This window comes from Corapipo altera, unplaced genomic scaffold (genome assembly GCF_003945725.1).
Source record: "Corapipo altera isolate COAL_440 unplaced genomic scaffold, ASM394572v1 54, whole genome shotgun sequence".
Taxonomy (NCBI): domain Eukaryota; kingdom Metazoa; phylum Chordata; class Aves; order Passeriformes; family Pipridae; genus Corapipo; species Corapipo altera.
Window position 1 is genome coordinate 3,878,668 of NW_020884902.1, and position 14,590 is coordinate 3,893,257.

General features: G+C 39.0%; 1 protein-coding gene across 5 annotated transcripts in view; it reads left to right on the forward strand.

Moving 5' to 3' along the window:
* SPHKAP (SPHK1 interactor, AKAP domain containing) overlaps positions 1 to 14,590 on the forward strand; it is a 95,911-nt gene that overhangs the window by 47,738 nt on the left and 33,583 nt on the right. For all 5 annotated transcript variants that reach the window (XM_027650583.1, XM_027650586.1, XM_027650585.1 and 2 more), the window contains exon 3: positions 4,360 to 4,470. In XM_027650583.1, the coding sequence (XP_027506384.1) occupies positions 4,360 to 4,470 (111 nt within the window). The remainder of the gene's footprint in view (positions 1 to 4,359; positions 4,471 to 14,590) is intronic.

The following is a 14,590-nucleotide window of genomic DNA, read 5'->3' on the forward strand; positions in this document are numbered from 1 at the left end:
TCTTTTTTGATGAGTAGTAATTAACCAAAGCAATTAGGATGATCAGTCATGAAGACGCAGATGTTTCATTTGTGGAGCAGAGCTTTTTTAATGCTGTCTCGGTTATAGATATTTAGTGTATTTTAATGTCTTATGATCTAAATCAGGGAGCAGGAAGCTGTTACACTGAACTCATACGCAGTATTTTCCTCTGGGAAAGAGTGACTTTTCTGATCCACACTCTGCTAGAGGCTGATTTAGTTCATTGATTCACAACACAGTGAGTAATGCTGACGGCTGAGTCTCTAGATGAGAGTGGAAAACTTTTTTTAGAACCATGAATTACTGCTGATTTCACATTTAGTGCATGATGCAAATTCATCCTGAATTATTTTCTGAGTGTGATGATCCTGCTTCGAACCAGATATGCAGCAGTATAGTGTGTGCAGCTGTCACACGAGTATGGTCAATGAATCAAGTTCTGCTTTCGGTTGTACCACTGCAAACCAAAAGCAATCTTGCTGAATTCAGCAAAATGCTAACAATATGTCAGTGGGATTGGCCCTGAACTTGTCTTAATTAGATAAGAATGAAGAGAAGTATAAGACATGAGGAGGAAATTTTGGCAAGCGATACTGTTTGCCTTAAAAGTGCAGAAGTGCAGACTGACAGCTGAAGCTGTACAGGCTTAGGTTTCTTACTATTTGGTGCAGACCACCTCAGTATATTTTGAACCTATGCTTAAATGCAAAAATGGCAATAGGAATGTATTGGTAGAGATCTGAGGAATACCAGTTCTCACGCTGCTTTTGATTAATTATTTAGCTCTGCTAATTTAGGTCAACTCTTTCAAGCTTATACACTTTTGATCATTGCAGTCATACATTATTTTGCTATAAGGACTTCAGTATATTCCTTTAAAAGCATGAATATCTAATGCACATGCAAGCTCACACTTTATATAAACACATGAACCTATTTAACCTATGTAAGGAGAATTGCCTTACAACAGCAAAGGGCTGTAAGAAATATTACATTTATTTTTACCCTATGTTTGTCTTTGACCATGATAATATGCTCTCTGTTATCAAAGAAATGTGCCCAAAAGTTCACATGGCTTCTATAGATGCATTTTTGCACAGCAGGTGTGTGGAACCCTAACTGTGATCAGCACTACAGGGTGGCCCAAATTATTCTTCCTTCATGGAAGTACTAATGGGAAGGCTTTCAGCAGTAATATGTCTGTAGTGCAGGAACTTGTGTTTTTTAACGTGGAGTTTAAACCTAACCAAAGTTTACCCCTAATTCCTACCACTGCTTACTCAAATGTCACCTTCTGTCTCCTGAGTTCCATTCAAATATGTGTAAAACCAGGCCATATGCAAGGAGGCCTCTTGCACATGTTCCCCCATGCCTCCCATTCCCACAGCACTCTTTTCTGCGTAATTTCTAGAGGCTCTCCAGATGACTTTGGGCCACCCTGTGTTCCTTAGATTGCTGACCTCTGCCAGCTTCTACTGCATAGACTCAAGTATATCTGGTTTTATTTTTCTCACCTGTCTTTTTCAAATCCAAATGCTGCAGATTATTTTCCCCAACCTCCAGTACTAAAAATGTTATGCCTATTTCTGGATGCACTCTCAAGTGTGTGTGCAGAACTGCTTATGCACAGGAGAGCAGAGTCTGGCCCAGGGGAAACATAATCACACTAATGTTCATTTCCTTGAGGTTACTTAAAAATCACATGCTGTCCAAAACCATTACACTTCCATGTAATAATTTCTACCCTTGACTTCAAAGTCTATTATGAAAAGCTACATACAAAAAATTAAATGCAATATAAAGCTTTGCATATAAACCATCCTGGTGTGACCCAAGCTTGGCAACTATGACCTGACCTGACTGAAACATTTGTTCAGGAGAGTTATTTCTTCTGCTGCTGCCTTACCAGTATTTGCTTCCTGATAAAAACATCCTCTGAAAGAAAGATGGAACTGCCAAGGGTCATTTAACATCCCACAGGAGACAAACCAGGTGAAGTGTGGACTACACAGATCATTTCATGGGTTTTATCATCTACAATACAATTCTGCTATGATATAGCTGTTCTGAAATGCCCACCAAGTCCTTATGAGAAAAAGAACAGTACTAAGGATTTCTGCAGCTTGTTTCTGGATGATAAATTTCTGCCTATCACACCTTCTCAGAAACTGAGTTTTGGGAAAGAAAGATCTAAAGTGATTAAGGCTGAAGACAAATTAAGGAAATGTGACTTTTAAGGAAATGAAACAAGATTGCTTGTTACAGAAAAAGCTATTTGAGCTAAAGAGAGCTATTTCCTATGTATAAAAATTGTCTCAAGAGGTAGAACTTCAGCCCCTGAGGATGAGAATATCTAGAATCCAGTGAAATCTGAAATCATATATGTATGTAGATATATATGTGTATGTGTGCATGTCTGTACAGTTCTATATGTCTGAAGAAGATAATAATTTTTGGAAATGAAGAAAGAAATGCTTAATTCTAGATTTTACCGACTAGTTCATAATGCTTCAATATTTCCACATTTAGAAAGATTTGCTTTAAAAAAAGAGGGAAAAAAATGAACATGTTATTACACTAAAAGGAAATTGCTTCTTTGGAATATTGAGTATATTATTTTCCCCATCTAGTCTCAGAGTTGGTTATGGTGGCAGGAATCTTTTTGCACTGAAACAGGAGGTTATAAAACTTATTGAGTACAGTCATTCAACTGGTAAACAAGATTAGCCAGCAGCCCCCAAACAGAGGCTGGTGTTCATGCGAAGCATTCATGAGCCTTTTTGTTTCTCAGAACAAAGTCTTTGGGCACAGTACTTTTTCCAAGTATTTTGTGAACCCTAAATTTGTATTCAAAAGGTCTTTGGAAGAAATCCCACAGCAGGGCTGGGATACCAAGAAACAACCACCACAAAGGTGGAAGGTACGGAATAAGGGCACTGAAGCAGGGCAAAGTCAGGACTGTGGTGTTCCCAATTTACTCCTCATCCATCTTCTGCTGACTTTTATTCAGGAATCAATATAGAATAATACAGGGAGTGAAGTATTAACTCCCTAACTGGCTTTCTACCAGAACGATAAAAATTAGAGTGGGTTAGTTTGTGGGTGGTAACAATCTTACTTCTGAATTGCCCCTGAGTATTAGAAAATTGTGCCAATTGGCCAGATCAGTTTTCCACAGTCATTCATCTTCCCTGAGAAATGAGAAGGCCTCACAAGTTCTTCGTACTTCTCTTCCTAAGGAAGGGATCTAGGCTAACAGATCAAGTGGTCTGTAAGCAGGACAAATGTGTGACAGTGCAAAACTTTCACTAAGGTAAAGCACTGTAGGTAGATTTTTTCCCTCAGGTATAGCAACAAATTTATATTTTTAAATATTATTAAAATCAAAGTGTAAAAAGTAGAGTACAATCTATTTATGTGTAATACAAGAATTGCAAAAAGTACAAATAAAATATACTTCTATTTCACAAACATACTTCTTAACTTACTCCCTTAACTTCTATACTTGCTGCCTGGGGAAGATGATAAACCATATAAAATGTTCTGTCAGTAGCATCAGTTGTTCCCGAATATTAATGGTCCCTAATACTAATGGTCCTGCTTTTTCATGGAAGAATATTAGTACAGAGACAGAAAGTAAAGAATTCAGTTCAATCTAAATGTCAGATTTGCAAAAATGGTTTTGCCTCTTTCTTGTCTACAGATATCTGTAGCCCCATTTCCTTTTTGTTTGAGCAAAGCCCATGGGCACAGTCTGCAGGACTGAGTCAACACAGAGATGAAACCCAAAGTTTTGATCTCAGGGCACTGACTGAGCTCAGGACTCATTACAGAAATCTTAAGTACTTTAGCTTCTCAGAAAGCAGAAAAAAGTGTTTAAGAAGAAAGAGTTAGGAGCCTTGGCAGTCCCAGAAATGAGACTGCTGGCAGAATGACTAGTACAGATCTATTGTGGAGAGAGATACAGTCACTCGTAAAGGCTGCAAGTTTGTGCACTCTGGTATAATTAAATAATTAGTTTTCCCAACATTTATGTTTATGACTTTACCATAGAACAAAACTCATAGCAATATTTTCCAGTAAAAATATTGGGTTTAGGCATCTCCTTCGAGTGTCTCAGGACTTTCAGTTCTGAAATACTTTAGGGGATATATAAATAATTTGATTTAAGGTGCAGTAACTGGATGGGTCCAAACCAAACAGGGGTCCATCCTGCCCCCTCAAAATTTTGTAGGCAAAATTTCCTTTGAGTTTCAACAGCAGAGTTCAGGCCTCCAAAGCACAGTAGGACTGAGTGAAATTTTTAATTATTTTAACTCTTTTTAACTATTTTAACAGATTCTCTGCAGTAACAGTCTGCTAGAATCAACAGACTACTGGCTGCAGAATCAGAGGACACCATGCCAAATTGGCTTTCTAGAAGACAAGTCGGAAAGCAACTGTGCCTCAGTAAGTACCACTGTCATCTCCTCTGGAGAAAAGTCCATTGAGAATTTTTTGGGTAGGATGTGGGGCTGACAAGAGCACATGTTAAATTAAAAGTGTTTGAAATTTCCAGTTTTCTTTTAGAAGCAAACATATAAACTAAAAATACATAGAAATTTCTATACAGAGCACATTAATAAAGATTACTGCAGAGCTTTCCCCACACTTGTCTTTCAGATTTTGTGACCCTCTGTATTTTTTTAGGTTCATAATCTGCAACTGACAAGAGATAAAAATAAGACAAAGAGAAAATTATTCCAAACCATAACTTGTTAAGTGGCAGGTTGGAAAAAGCAGATGTTTAAAAGGCTGCTCGATGTTCCTGAAGGCGTAGAGACACAATTAAAGAGAAAACTCTTTCCATATTAGATGTAGAGTAGCTACTAAAGAACTCAAACAGAGCTGTTTTACATTTGAAATTAAATTTGTCGCATTATTTTTGGTTGTAATGCAGTTAAGAACAGCTTTTGATTAACAATATGCATGAAGAAATAGGAGTTATGTTGCTTTGCACACTGTCTACATGAAAACGGATGAAAACGCATTGCTATGTTTTTAGTAGTTTTTTACTTGATGAAAGACTCAGGAGAGCAGAGCCTTACTCAGAATCCTATTTGAATGCTACTCCCTGATCTCAGTGAGCAAAGAAGGACTTTAGAAAAGATCAGCTTTATCTCAGGTACAAGGTTTCCAGTGCTGCTTGTGCTGCACATAAAGACCAGCTGGGGGCTCCCATGAAGTCTGCTGGGATTCCCTCAGGGACATGGACATATCAACTCTAACTGAGAACCCAGACACCTGCTGCAAAGAAACAGAATCTTCCTCCCATGGTGGTGGTGACTGGAGGCTTTGTGTCCTGCCTGGGGGTGATGCAGCTGCTTGAGAGCAGCAGGAGTGACACAACACTGTAACTGCAGCAGTTGGAAGTGAGGAATATGGTCAAATGTTATTGGGCTCAGTTCACTGTCATACTGAGCACTGGACTATCAGCTTCCCCAAGACAGAGGGAGCAAAATACACAACATAATCATAGTGTGCTCACTGAGCAGGCATTCAAGGTATAAGGTGAGAAACTAAACAGCCTCCTGTGCCTACTTGGGATGATGCTGAGTGAAACAAGGAAGAGGATATTAAGGAGTAATGTCTACTGGTACTAATTCCTAGACTCCTAGAGCCAAAAAGACAGCAGTTTCCTCTTTAACCATTCTGCATTGTTCTCCCAAGCAAAAGGGTCACAAGCATTGGGAAGTACAAACATTGTTCAATTGCAGCTGAAATCTTGTCACTTGAACAGTATCCTGAATACATTCTTAACCAAAACAGGTTCATCAGGCAAAAAATCAGTGGTACCCTTGTTGTTTGATGTAAGAAGGGATTGTTTTTAAGGCAGAACACATTGACCACAGTCACCTAATTTTACTGTTTAGTATTTAATATCCTAAAAACTGGTCTTAGTTTCTTAGAGGAAATGATCACTCCAAATAATAATATAAAAATTAATTACAACTTGCTTTTTGACCTGTTGAGCTTTGACTTTATTGTTAATTTTTCACAGAATGTTAGAGGAAATTATATCTATCTCTGATATGACAGAGCTACCAAGAAAAGATAACTTGTTACAGAAAGACTACATTATATATTATATAGAAAGATTGCTACCCTCCTTATTTCAGGTGACCCTGTCTGATTTTGCCATGCAGTCTACTCAAATGGGTTAAACTACCTCAAAGAATTTCTTCTACACCAATATTAGAAGCAGTTTTTCCTCTTCAGAGGGTATGTTACTAATTGCTAAACATTTCATTAAACTTAATTCAGTTAACAGTGGTACTGTTTAGCAGCAGTTTACCACTGTAGATGAGAATACATAGTTTTGTGCTAATATAATTAGGTAGTAAAAATTTTAAAAGTAGTTTAATTATGGAAGTCTCGTTTTGTTTGTTTCTACTGAATGAGAACTCAATCAAAATCCACCAAATAGAATAAAATATGTGGATTCATGAGACATAAGCTCCCCGTAATGATTTATAAATGTAATTAAAATATCTGTTTGTGACATTACCCCATGGAGAGACCTCATCTAATAAATGTGGTTTCACATAAAAATACATACCTTTGTTTACTCTACTATTTCCAGCTATCTTTCTTTGGACCTACAACAAATGTTTCCTGCTTTGGACATGCTTTTAAGCAGACCTTATTTGAAAAGAAAAAAACTGATAGATATTTTGTCCCTACTTTCCCTCCAAAGATCTAGATTATTTAGTTACCAGTGCTGAAAATTTGCAGTTGGCTTATGTTAGTACAAGTTAAGAAACCTTCCTTGCTTAGATGATTTATAGTTTATTCTAACATTGGACTCTCCTAAAGTGCAAAGTCTTAATATTGCACACAGAAATGTCATTTATGACTTTATCTTAGCAGTTCCTAAGATTTAACATTTTTCTTTGCAATACCATTGCAGTATTACCATGATTATGGTGGTACTGCTACACTGCTAAAGATGTGTCTTAATTGTCTTTTAGGAATTCTTAATGAAAATAGTTATTTAGAAAAAAGTAGGATACAAAACCAAAGAAAAAGATGGTGGTTTAGTCCTGCAAGACATTTGGCATTCATTTGCCTCAAGATGCTTAAAGTATAGCAGTGAATTTTCCAGAAATTCTCTGGACTTTCATGCTCTGGACCAGCAACAGATAGAAAAGCCATTAGAAATTATATTCACACTGAAAAAAAAAATTTTCTCTCAAAGTGGACCCAGACTCAAATGATCTCCCCACAAAATGTGACATCATGCCTTATCACTCTTTGCATGACCATCTTGTCCCAGCACGCAGGATGGGAGACAGGCATTCCCACTCCACAACCTAATGAGGAATTGCACTTGAGAACCACTGATCTAGGAAAGCAGAGCCTTCCCTTCTCCAGCAGTGTTCCTTTGTGTGTGGGGCAATGGATTTCCAGACTGGCAGAAATGCTGCAAACTTCCTGTCAAGTATCCTGGAGAAGCAGAAACACTTCACACCAGTAAACGGCAGCGACAGATAAGGCAGGCAGAAAATATCTGCCTTTCAAGTAAAACAAAGCAATAAAAAACAGTGCTTATTTCTTACTGTATCATAACAAGATAACACTTTTTAAAGAATCAAGATGTGACAAGGGCTCTAAAGCTCATTTTAAAATTATTTTACATCTCCTTAAAGCTGAAGAAAATCTGGCGCAGATGGATGAAAGAACAGTTTCAATGAAGTGTTAAATGTTTTGAAACATTCTTGAAATAGTCCAGCAACTTTTCTGTTTGCAAGTGCTCTTACTCTGTAACTACATAGATGCTCACATCAGAATGCTCCCTAGGTGAGTGCATGCAATATAGGCTGTACGCAGAGACATGCAGTTGTATATTGGTCAGATCCAGCCCAAGGGAGCAGCAGGAACACATGGCCAGAGCAGAGGAAAAGAAGGACAGCAGCCCAAACTTCAGTCAGATTCAGTCATGGTAAAACACCCTCTCATCTAATTGTTGGCTGCTTTTTTGTGACCCCAGGCCATTTGCACTTTTTCTTGAAGTGGTCTGATAAGTCTTGGTGGCAGCACAAAGTGGAGTGGAGGACAACATGACTGGGGAAGTGGGGACAGTGGAGATGGTAACAGTCACTGAGTGGGCCTGTGCCACATGGAAAAACCTTAATCCATCTGCAGCACAGGAGGAGGAAGAGTTACAGTTTAGGGTTGTAATCTGGTCAGTTGAGTGCAGGAGAACAAACCTTAGCTTCTCAAGGAAGGGAAGCAATGCTTGTATCAGTGAAGAGACAAGACTGTTGCCTTGGTGAGAAATAAACCCGATTGTTACCAAAGCAAATGGGTGATGTGATTATGGATCATGTTGTCTATGATCCCTCTGTTTACTGACATAGTGAATAATGTCATTTTGCCATCATAGCAGCTGGATTTTCAGAACTGGCTGCTTACTTTGCTACTGCATGGGTTCGCTGTCCTAAGCAGGTACTTAAGCATTATCACTTTCATTACAGTTTAGCCATCAAGCTTGTAAACAGGTTCAGGAGGAGGTTAAAGATACCATTATGCACTAATTTGAGCTGGCCAAATGAGGGTTTCTGTGGCGTCACCTCCTCCTCCAGCCCTACTTCATCTCTTTTACTGCCCTGGCATTTGTACAAACACACAATAAGTCAGTTCAGAGAGAGAAGTAACTATGAAATTAAGAAATTGGTTTTTTTTCTGGCCAGTTCTTCCTTGAATCATCTTGCCATATTGTCAGATAAATGCCAGTGCTCACTCAAGGGACAGAACAAAAACATCCAGGAAACAGTTCCCACAAATTAATTCAAACTGAATGATAACATATGCAGAAAGGAAAAATCCTTGGCAAGGTATATTTTGAGGAAAAAAAGGAGAGCAGCTTTCACTTGAATTAAAGTAGATTACGAGTGGTTTTCATTCATTTTTTCACCCAAGTCTTTTTAAAGATTTGACACTACGTATCTTTAGATATTTAGGTACAAATATACAGATTCATATTTTACATGAGTCTTTGATACTAGAATACTTGCTAACAGTGCAGACACTGGGTCAGGATATTGAAGTCTAAGCACAAGAATTTTTTCTGTCCCTTAGTCAGGGCCCCTGTATCCAGTATGTTCTCCAGAGCATCCAAAGAATGAGAGCATGCCCTCACTGAAGCGTGAAGATCTACTCTTACAGGAGTTCAGAAAGGGTGTTTCTTCCCAGGATTGGCCTTAGTCAACAAGGATCTTTATACAGCCAAGTATGAAAGTGAAATCTTGAATCCCAAAGAAGATCTTTTTGTTGGCTTTTTTTAAAACAAAACCATATGTGTCTTCCTCAGTAGTGACCATGCATAACTGAAACAGTTACTTTGTTTTATTGGGCTTGAATGAAGTTTTACATTTCCTAGTAAATGTAGCAAAGCCCTATTTTTCTGCATAAAATTGACAGACCTAGGTACTAAGACTTCTTCCCCCCTTCATGAGATTGCACGAACACCCTCAGCACCATGTCATAAAGACAGAGAATTTTAAGGATATTTATTTTACCTTTCACTCCATAATTACTCAACCATCTTCAGGAACAGCATTGTCTCTTTCAGAAATCAAAATCCATCTGCTGCTTTCCAGATCTAAACCATAATTACTAGAGATATTTTTAGTTTTAAGTCCCATCTTCCTATTTAGCTTGACGATACCTTAATTACATCCTGACAAGGTGCAGGAATCAACAGCTGCAGGCTAAATTGTGGCACTGAGTTGTAGTCCTTTCTCAGGCATGTGTGGGTGTTCATGCTGCTGTGGTAAGGAATTGTATCTTCCAGAGAGCCCCTCTCTTGCTTGCACAGAGAAATAAAAAACCCTCCTCTTCACCAATTGCTCTCTGCATTATGGAGCCAGTGCAGGCAGACTGAGCACAAAGTTTAAAAGACCACTGAAAGCATTACTTGTATAATCTGTAAAATATGTTTCACTTTTTGCTTTTGTACATACTTGGCTCTGAAAAATATATCTTCACATATGAGTTAATGTTAAGACAGGATTTAAATATGCCCTTAAAGGGTTGTATTTCCAGTACCACACATGTATATCATACAGCAGCCAAAAGCTGCCTCATGAATTTCAGAGTAGGAAAGACTGACAAAAGATTTTTTTATCTTTCCTGTCACTTCAGACTTGGACACTCTTTAATCTTCTGTCTAGATCTGCCATCTTCTTTCCTGTCCCTCTGTGACAGTCTCATACTGCAGTGGTTTTCTATCTGTGTTTAAGAGAAGTGGATGCTTAGCCTTACTCTGACAAAGCTATAAATAAACAGTGGGAGGATCAAGCGTGGCGTTGCAGCTGTATCCTCTTCAGCATTTCACTCTGGCATATTCTCAGTGCCTCCATGGCCTGCTTTATCAATAAATGGGATTCTCGTGCTACCTCCAGAGTGGACATCTGTGACTGCTTGCTCCTGTTATAACCACAGGCTCCCTCTAAAATGAATTGCAGCCTGAGGCTTATAGGAATTTGTTAAATGTTAAGTGTCCAGGGCACTGGAGAAAGTAGGTGGTGCATGTGGCATAAATATTTATTGAAATATTTTCTCTAAGTCATAAGTGGCAATTAATTACACCAAACCCAAAGGAGTAAGCTTTAATGGGAAGAAAATATTCACAGCTGGTTTTGAAGCAATGGATTATGAAGAGATAACTCGGGAAGATTCATTAATGCAGCGCAGACATTAAAGTAGGGATAGTTTCTAAAATATCAAGACCCACAAATCCACCAAGTCATTTGAGATAAACACCTGCTGAAGAGTAATTTGGACTAAATTTCAGAGAGATTACTGCTAAAAATGCTGAAGAGAGAGCAGTATAACACGTCCTTCTGACAACATACAAGGTGTACCTAAAAAAGAATTGTGGCTGGTCTGGGGAGACACAGGAAAGTCACGTCAGGACCTTATTTACGTGAACTTGAGTGACTCACAGAAGATATACTGAGTTGTCTGCTTTTGGAAACGCTCCATTAGTGCCTGCGGGAAGAGCAGTTGGAAACCTCATCTCATGTTAGATAGCAGTTGTGCAGCTCATCGGAGAGATTTTTACATAGACTCTGAAAGGAATAATGTGTTTTATGGCTGTCCCAATGAAAATACAAGGCAAAATAGGAAAAATACTTTGTCCACTCACAGCCAGAGACAGAAATTATCACTCTCTAATCATGTAAAGGACTGCACAACAGAAGGAAGGCTTGGGATGACTTGATTTCAAGTTGATGTTTCCCCAACCTGCCTTGCATCCTTTTGGGCAGAGAAACTGTCAGTAGAGTGCCATGGTCCTATTTTGACAAGAATGCATTTTTTGATGGTTTGAAGTAGCCTGATCTCACTTTGGTGATCTGTACAGCTGAGGGATACCTGTCATGAAGCCTTGTGAGTTATTTAGATTATAGTGCAGAACTGCCTGAGCTGCTTCATACCCTCAGGTTATCACTCTGTGTGCTGGGCTAGAGGTAATTTTCTTCACAGTGGCTGGTATGGGCTGTGTTTTGGATTTGTGCTGAACACAGGGTTGATACTACATAGGTGCTTTTGTTATTACTGAGCAGTGCTTGCACAGCATCAAGGCCTTTTCCACTCTTGTGCTGCCCCCACCAGTGAGTTCTCTGGGGGGTGCACAGCAAGCTGGGAGGGTGTGACACAGCTGGGACAGCAGACCCCAGCTGACCCAAGGGATATTCCATAGCATATGACATCATGCTTAACAAATGAAGCAGGGGGAGAAGGAAGAAAGGGGGTACAGAAATTCTCCCACCTGCTGCCTCACACTTCTATTCATGTAAATCCTTTTGCAAGCAGCTACAGAGCATATCTAGTACTTCCAAACTAATATTTTAATTTCTACATTTCATAGCTGGTTCCTCAGCCAGAATCATTTTGGCAAGCATGGAAATTAATGTGAGACAAGCATTGCATCCAAATGCTAATGGATAATTAGCTCTGTCTTCCAAAAGCTTTTTTTTTTATTATTCTGAGTCACTATCAGGCTATTTTAAACCCCTCATATAAGATGTATTCTAACTCAAGAATTTAACTCTTTGAATATAAAAGATTGAATTCTACTGTGCGTGGAGGAGAGAGTTACATTTCTTATACCATTCCCAGTCTCCTATCTACTAAAAATTTGCATGGTGCATATTAGTTATAACTTCAAATTACTCCAAAAAGAAGTATGGCAGCCAATGGCAGTGAAAATAATTCACCAAAATTTAGTCAGTAGGGGAAAGAAAATTGTAATCTAAAAACAAATATCTGCAACAGAAAAGCAACAATTTAAAATTTTGAGTTTCCTTATTTCTTATAATATTGCAGATCTCCACAAAAAGGAAATGTCAATCCTTATAACACATCCTTCTTAGTAGGTATTTATCCCTGTGCTCAGGGAAGGGAAACACTGGGAAATTACTTGGTTAATTTCTTCCATCCCAAGACAGCACCCTAATCCAATAGCAAGGCAAGAAAGAAAATCCTGCCTGCTTCCTAAAACTTCTCAGAGGTGGAGTAATAGGAGCCAAAATAAGAGTAATGATTAAAAAAAAAAAAAAAGGAAGGTGGTAGAACACTCTAAAGAATACTGCCTGAAACCCACAAATTTCAGCTAGCAGTTAGTGAACAGCTGGGATCTCTCTCTCCCAGAAACCACAGGAATGTGTCTTCTCCTTTGCATGCTTTATAATGAAGGTGTCACAAGCCTCACTGCCCTGTATGAAGCATTTTAAAGCAGCACACTATAAAACCAGAATGAAGCTGAATGAAGATGACACATTAGGCATTATGAAACTATGCACAAGAAAGCCACGTGCACACACTCCTGCTTCAGATAATCCTTGTTTCCTCTTCATTAGTGTGCGTGTGACTGTACAGTTATATCTTTAAATAGCTGAGAAATTTCTGAGTGGGCCTGAGTGAGTTCAGAAACCGTCTGCCCCAGGCAGTTGTCTAATTGCCTCTGTTCCAAATCAGGCGGCTGCTGCTGCGGCACCAGAGCTCCCAGTAACTAAAATGAGCACTTGTTTGTTACACAGATAAACACAGGAGTCCCATGATGGTGAGAACCTCAACATATGGGGGGGTGGAAGTTCTGCTTAGCTTTTGCCCTTAGCACAGACTTGTAGCTTCCTCTGTCATTGGTGCCTAACTGCAGTTGGGTGTTTTGCCATGGATGTTTTCTTCTCCAGAACGCAGGACCTTGTACAGACAAAGGGTATGTTCACATGCCCTTTGAACTGATATATCCACTTCAGCAGTTCATACAACATGCACCCTGCCTCCTTATTTATTTACTTTTTTTTGTTCCCTCAAAGTGCTTAAAGTCCTCTGTGAGAGGAAATTACTTATCTTTACTATTTCATACAGGATTCTGGAACTCAGTAAATCAGACCTCAACTGGGGCAAGACCTAAATCTGTCAAAAACTGCATGTAGTTAGGCAAAACATTGTCCCAAATCAGCTGTGGGTTTGTGTAAATAAAAATGGTTTGACAAACCAGCTGAATTAGATTTAAATTAGTTCAATTTTTTTTAAAAGAATCAAGAGAATACCTAGGATTGCAGTTTCAGTAAAGATGCATAATTAGAGTTTCTGGTTGCCTGTTTACCAACAGCAATAATTCCAGGCTCAACTGAAAAAGGAAATTCAAGTTGAGGAGAGCGCAAATTGAGAAGTGGAGGAAAAGGAAATTTCAAAGTTCATTTAAGGCTTTCTTTCTAATTATGCAGTGGCATTTAGGGTTTTGAGAGCATGTATTTAAGATGTCAGTTTAACTGACTTGAAGAATCTTTTTAATGTTACTGAACAACACATTCTGCAAGCACGGTAGGCATGGTGATTCATGATTTCATTTTCAAAAATTTGTGGGATCTGAAATGGTGGTATCGTAGAGGACACTTTTTTTTAATGGATGCCAACACAAAGCAGTCCTCTAAAAATAGGCAGAGAGAACGAGAGGACAAAACCAAAGTAATCCCCTATTTATGCAAAAGCAGATGGACCTACAGGCACCCTTCTTTCAGGGACACATTTGGCAACAGAGCCTCCCCCAATGGCTCTGAGAGGCTTAAATAGAAAGACAGAGGGGTCCACTGCCTCAGCAGAGCCACGTCAAACAACCTCCTAAAGCAACAGGCTCCATCAGCGGAAATTGAATGTTGGGCTTCAGCTTTTTCAAGCCAAATTTTAAGCCTGATGGTCTGTGGGAGGCAGGTGAGAAGAACAAAGAAGGCTGGAAGGTGGGTAGCTTTGATTAGCAGAGAGACTGTGTTGCCACCAGTGCTGACAGTGGGAGAAGGAGGAGCTGGTGCTTCTGCCCCACCAGTGTTCTTGTGACTCCTCTGCAGTTTGCAGGATCTGGTATCTGATGTGCTTGACATGCTGCAGAAAGCTCCCATTTCGCTTACTAGAGATTAGATTTTCATTTCCAGTCAAGATATAGCTTGTGAGTACACATGGTGAAGGTCTCCATGTGACAATCTGTATTACATTCAGCCTTGCTGGACATCTAATTTGACAA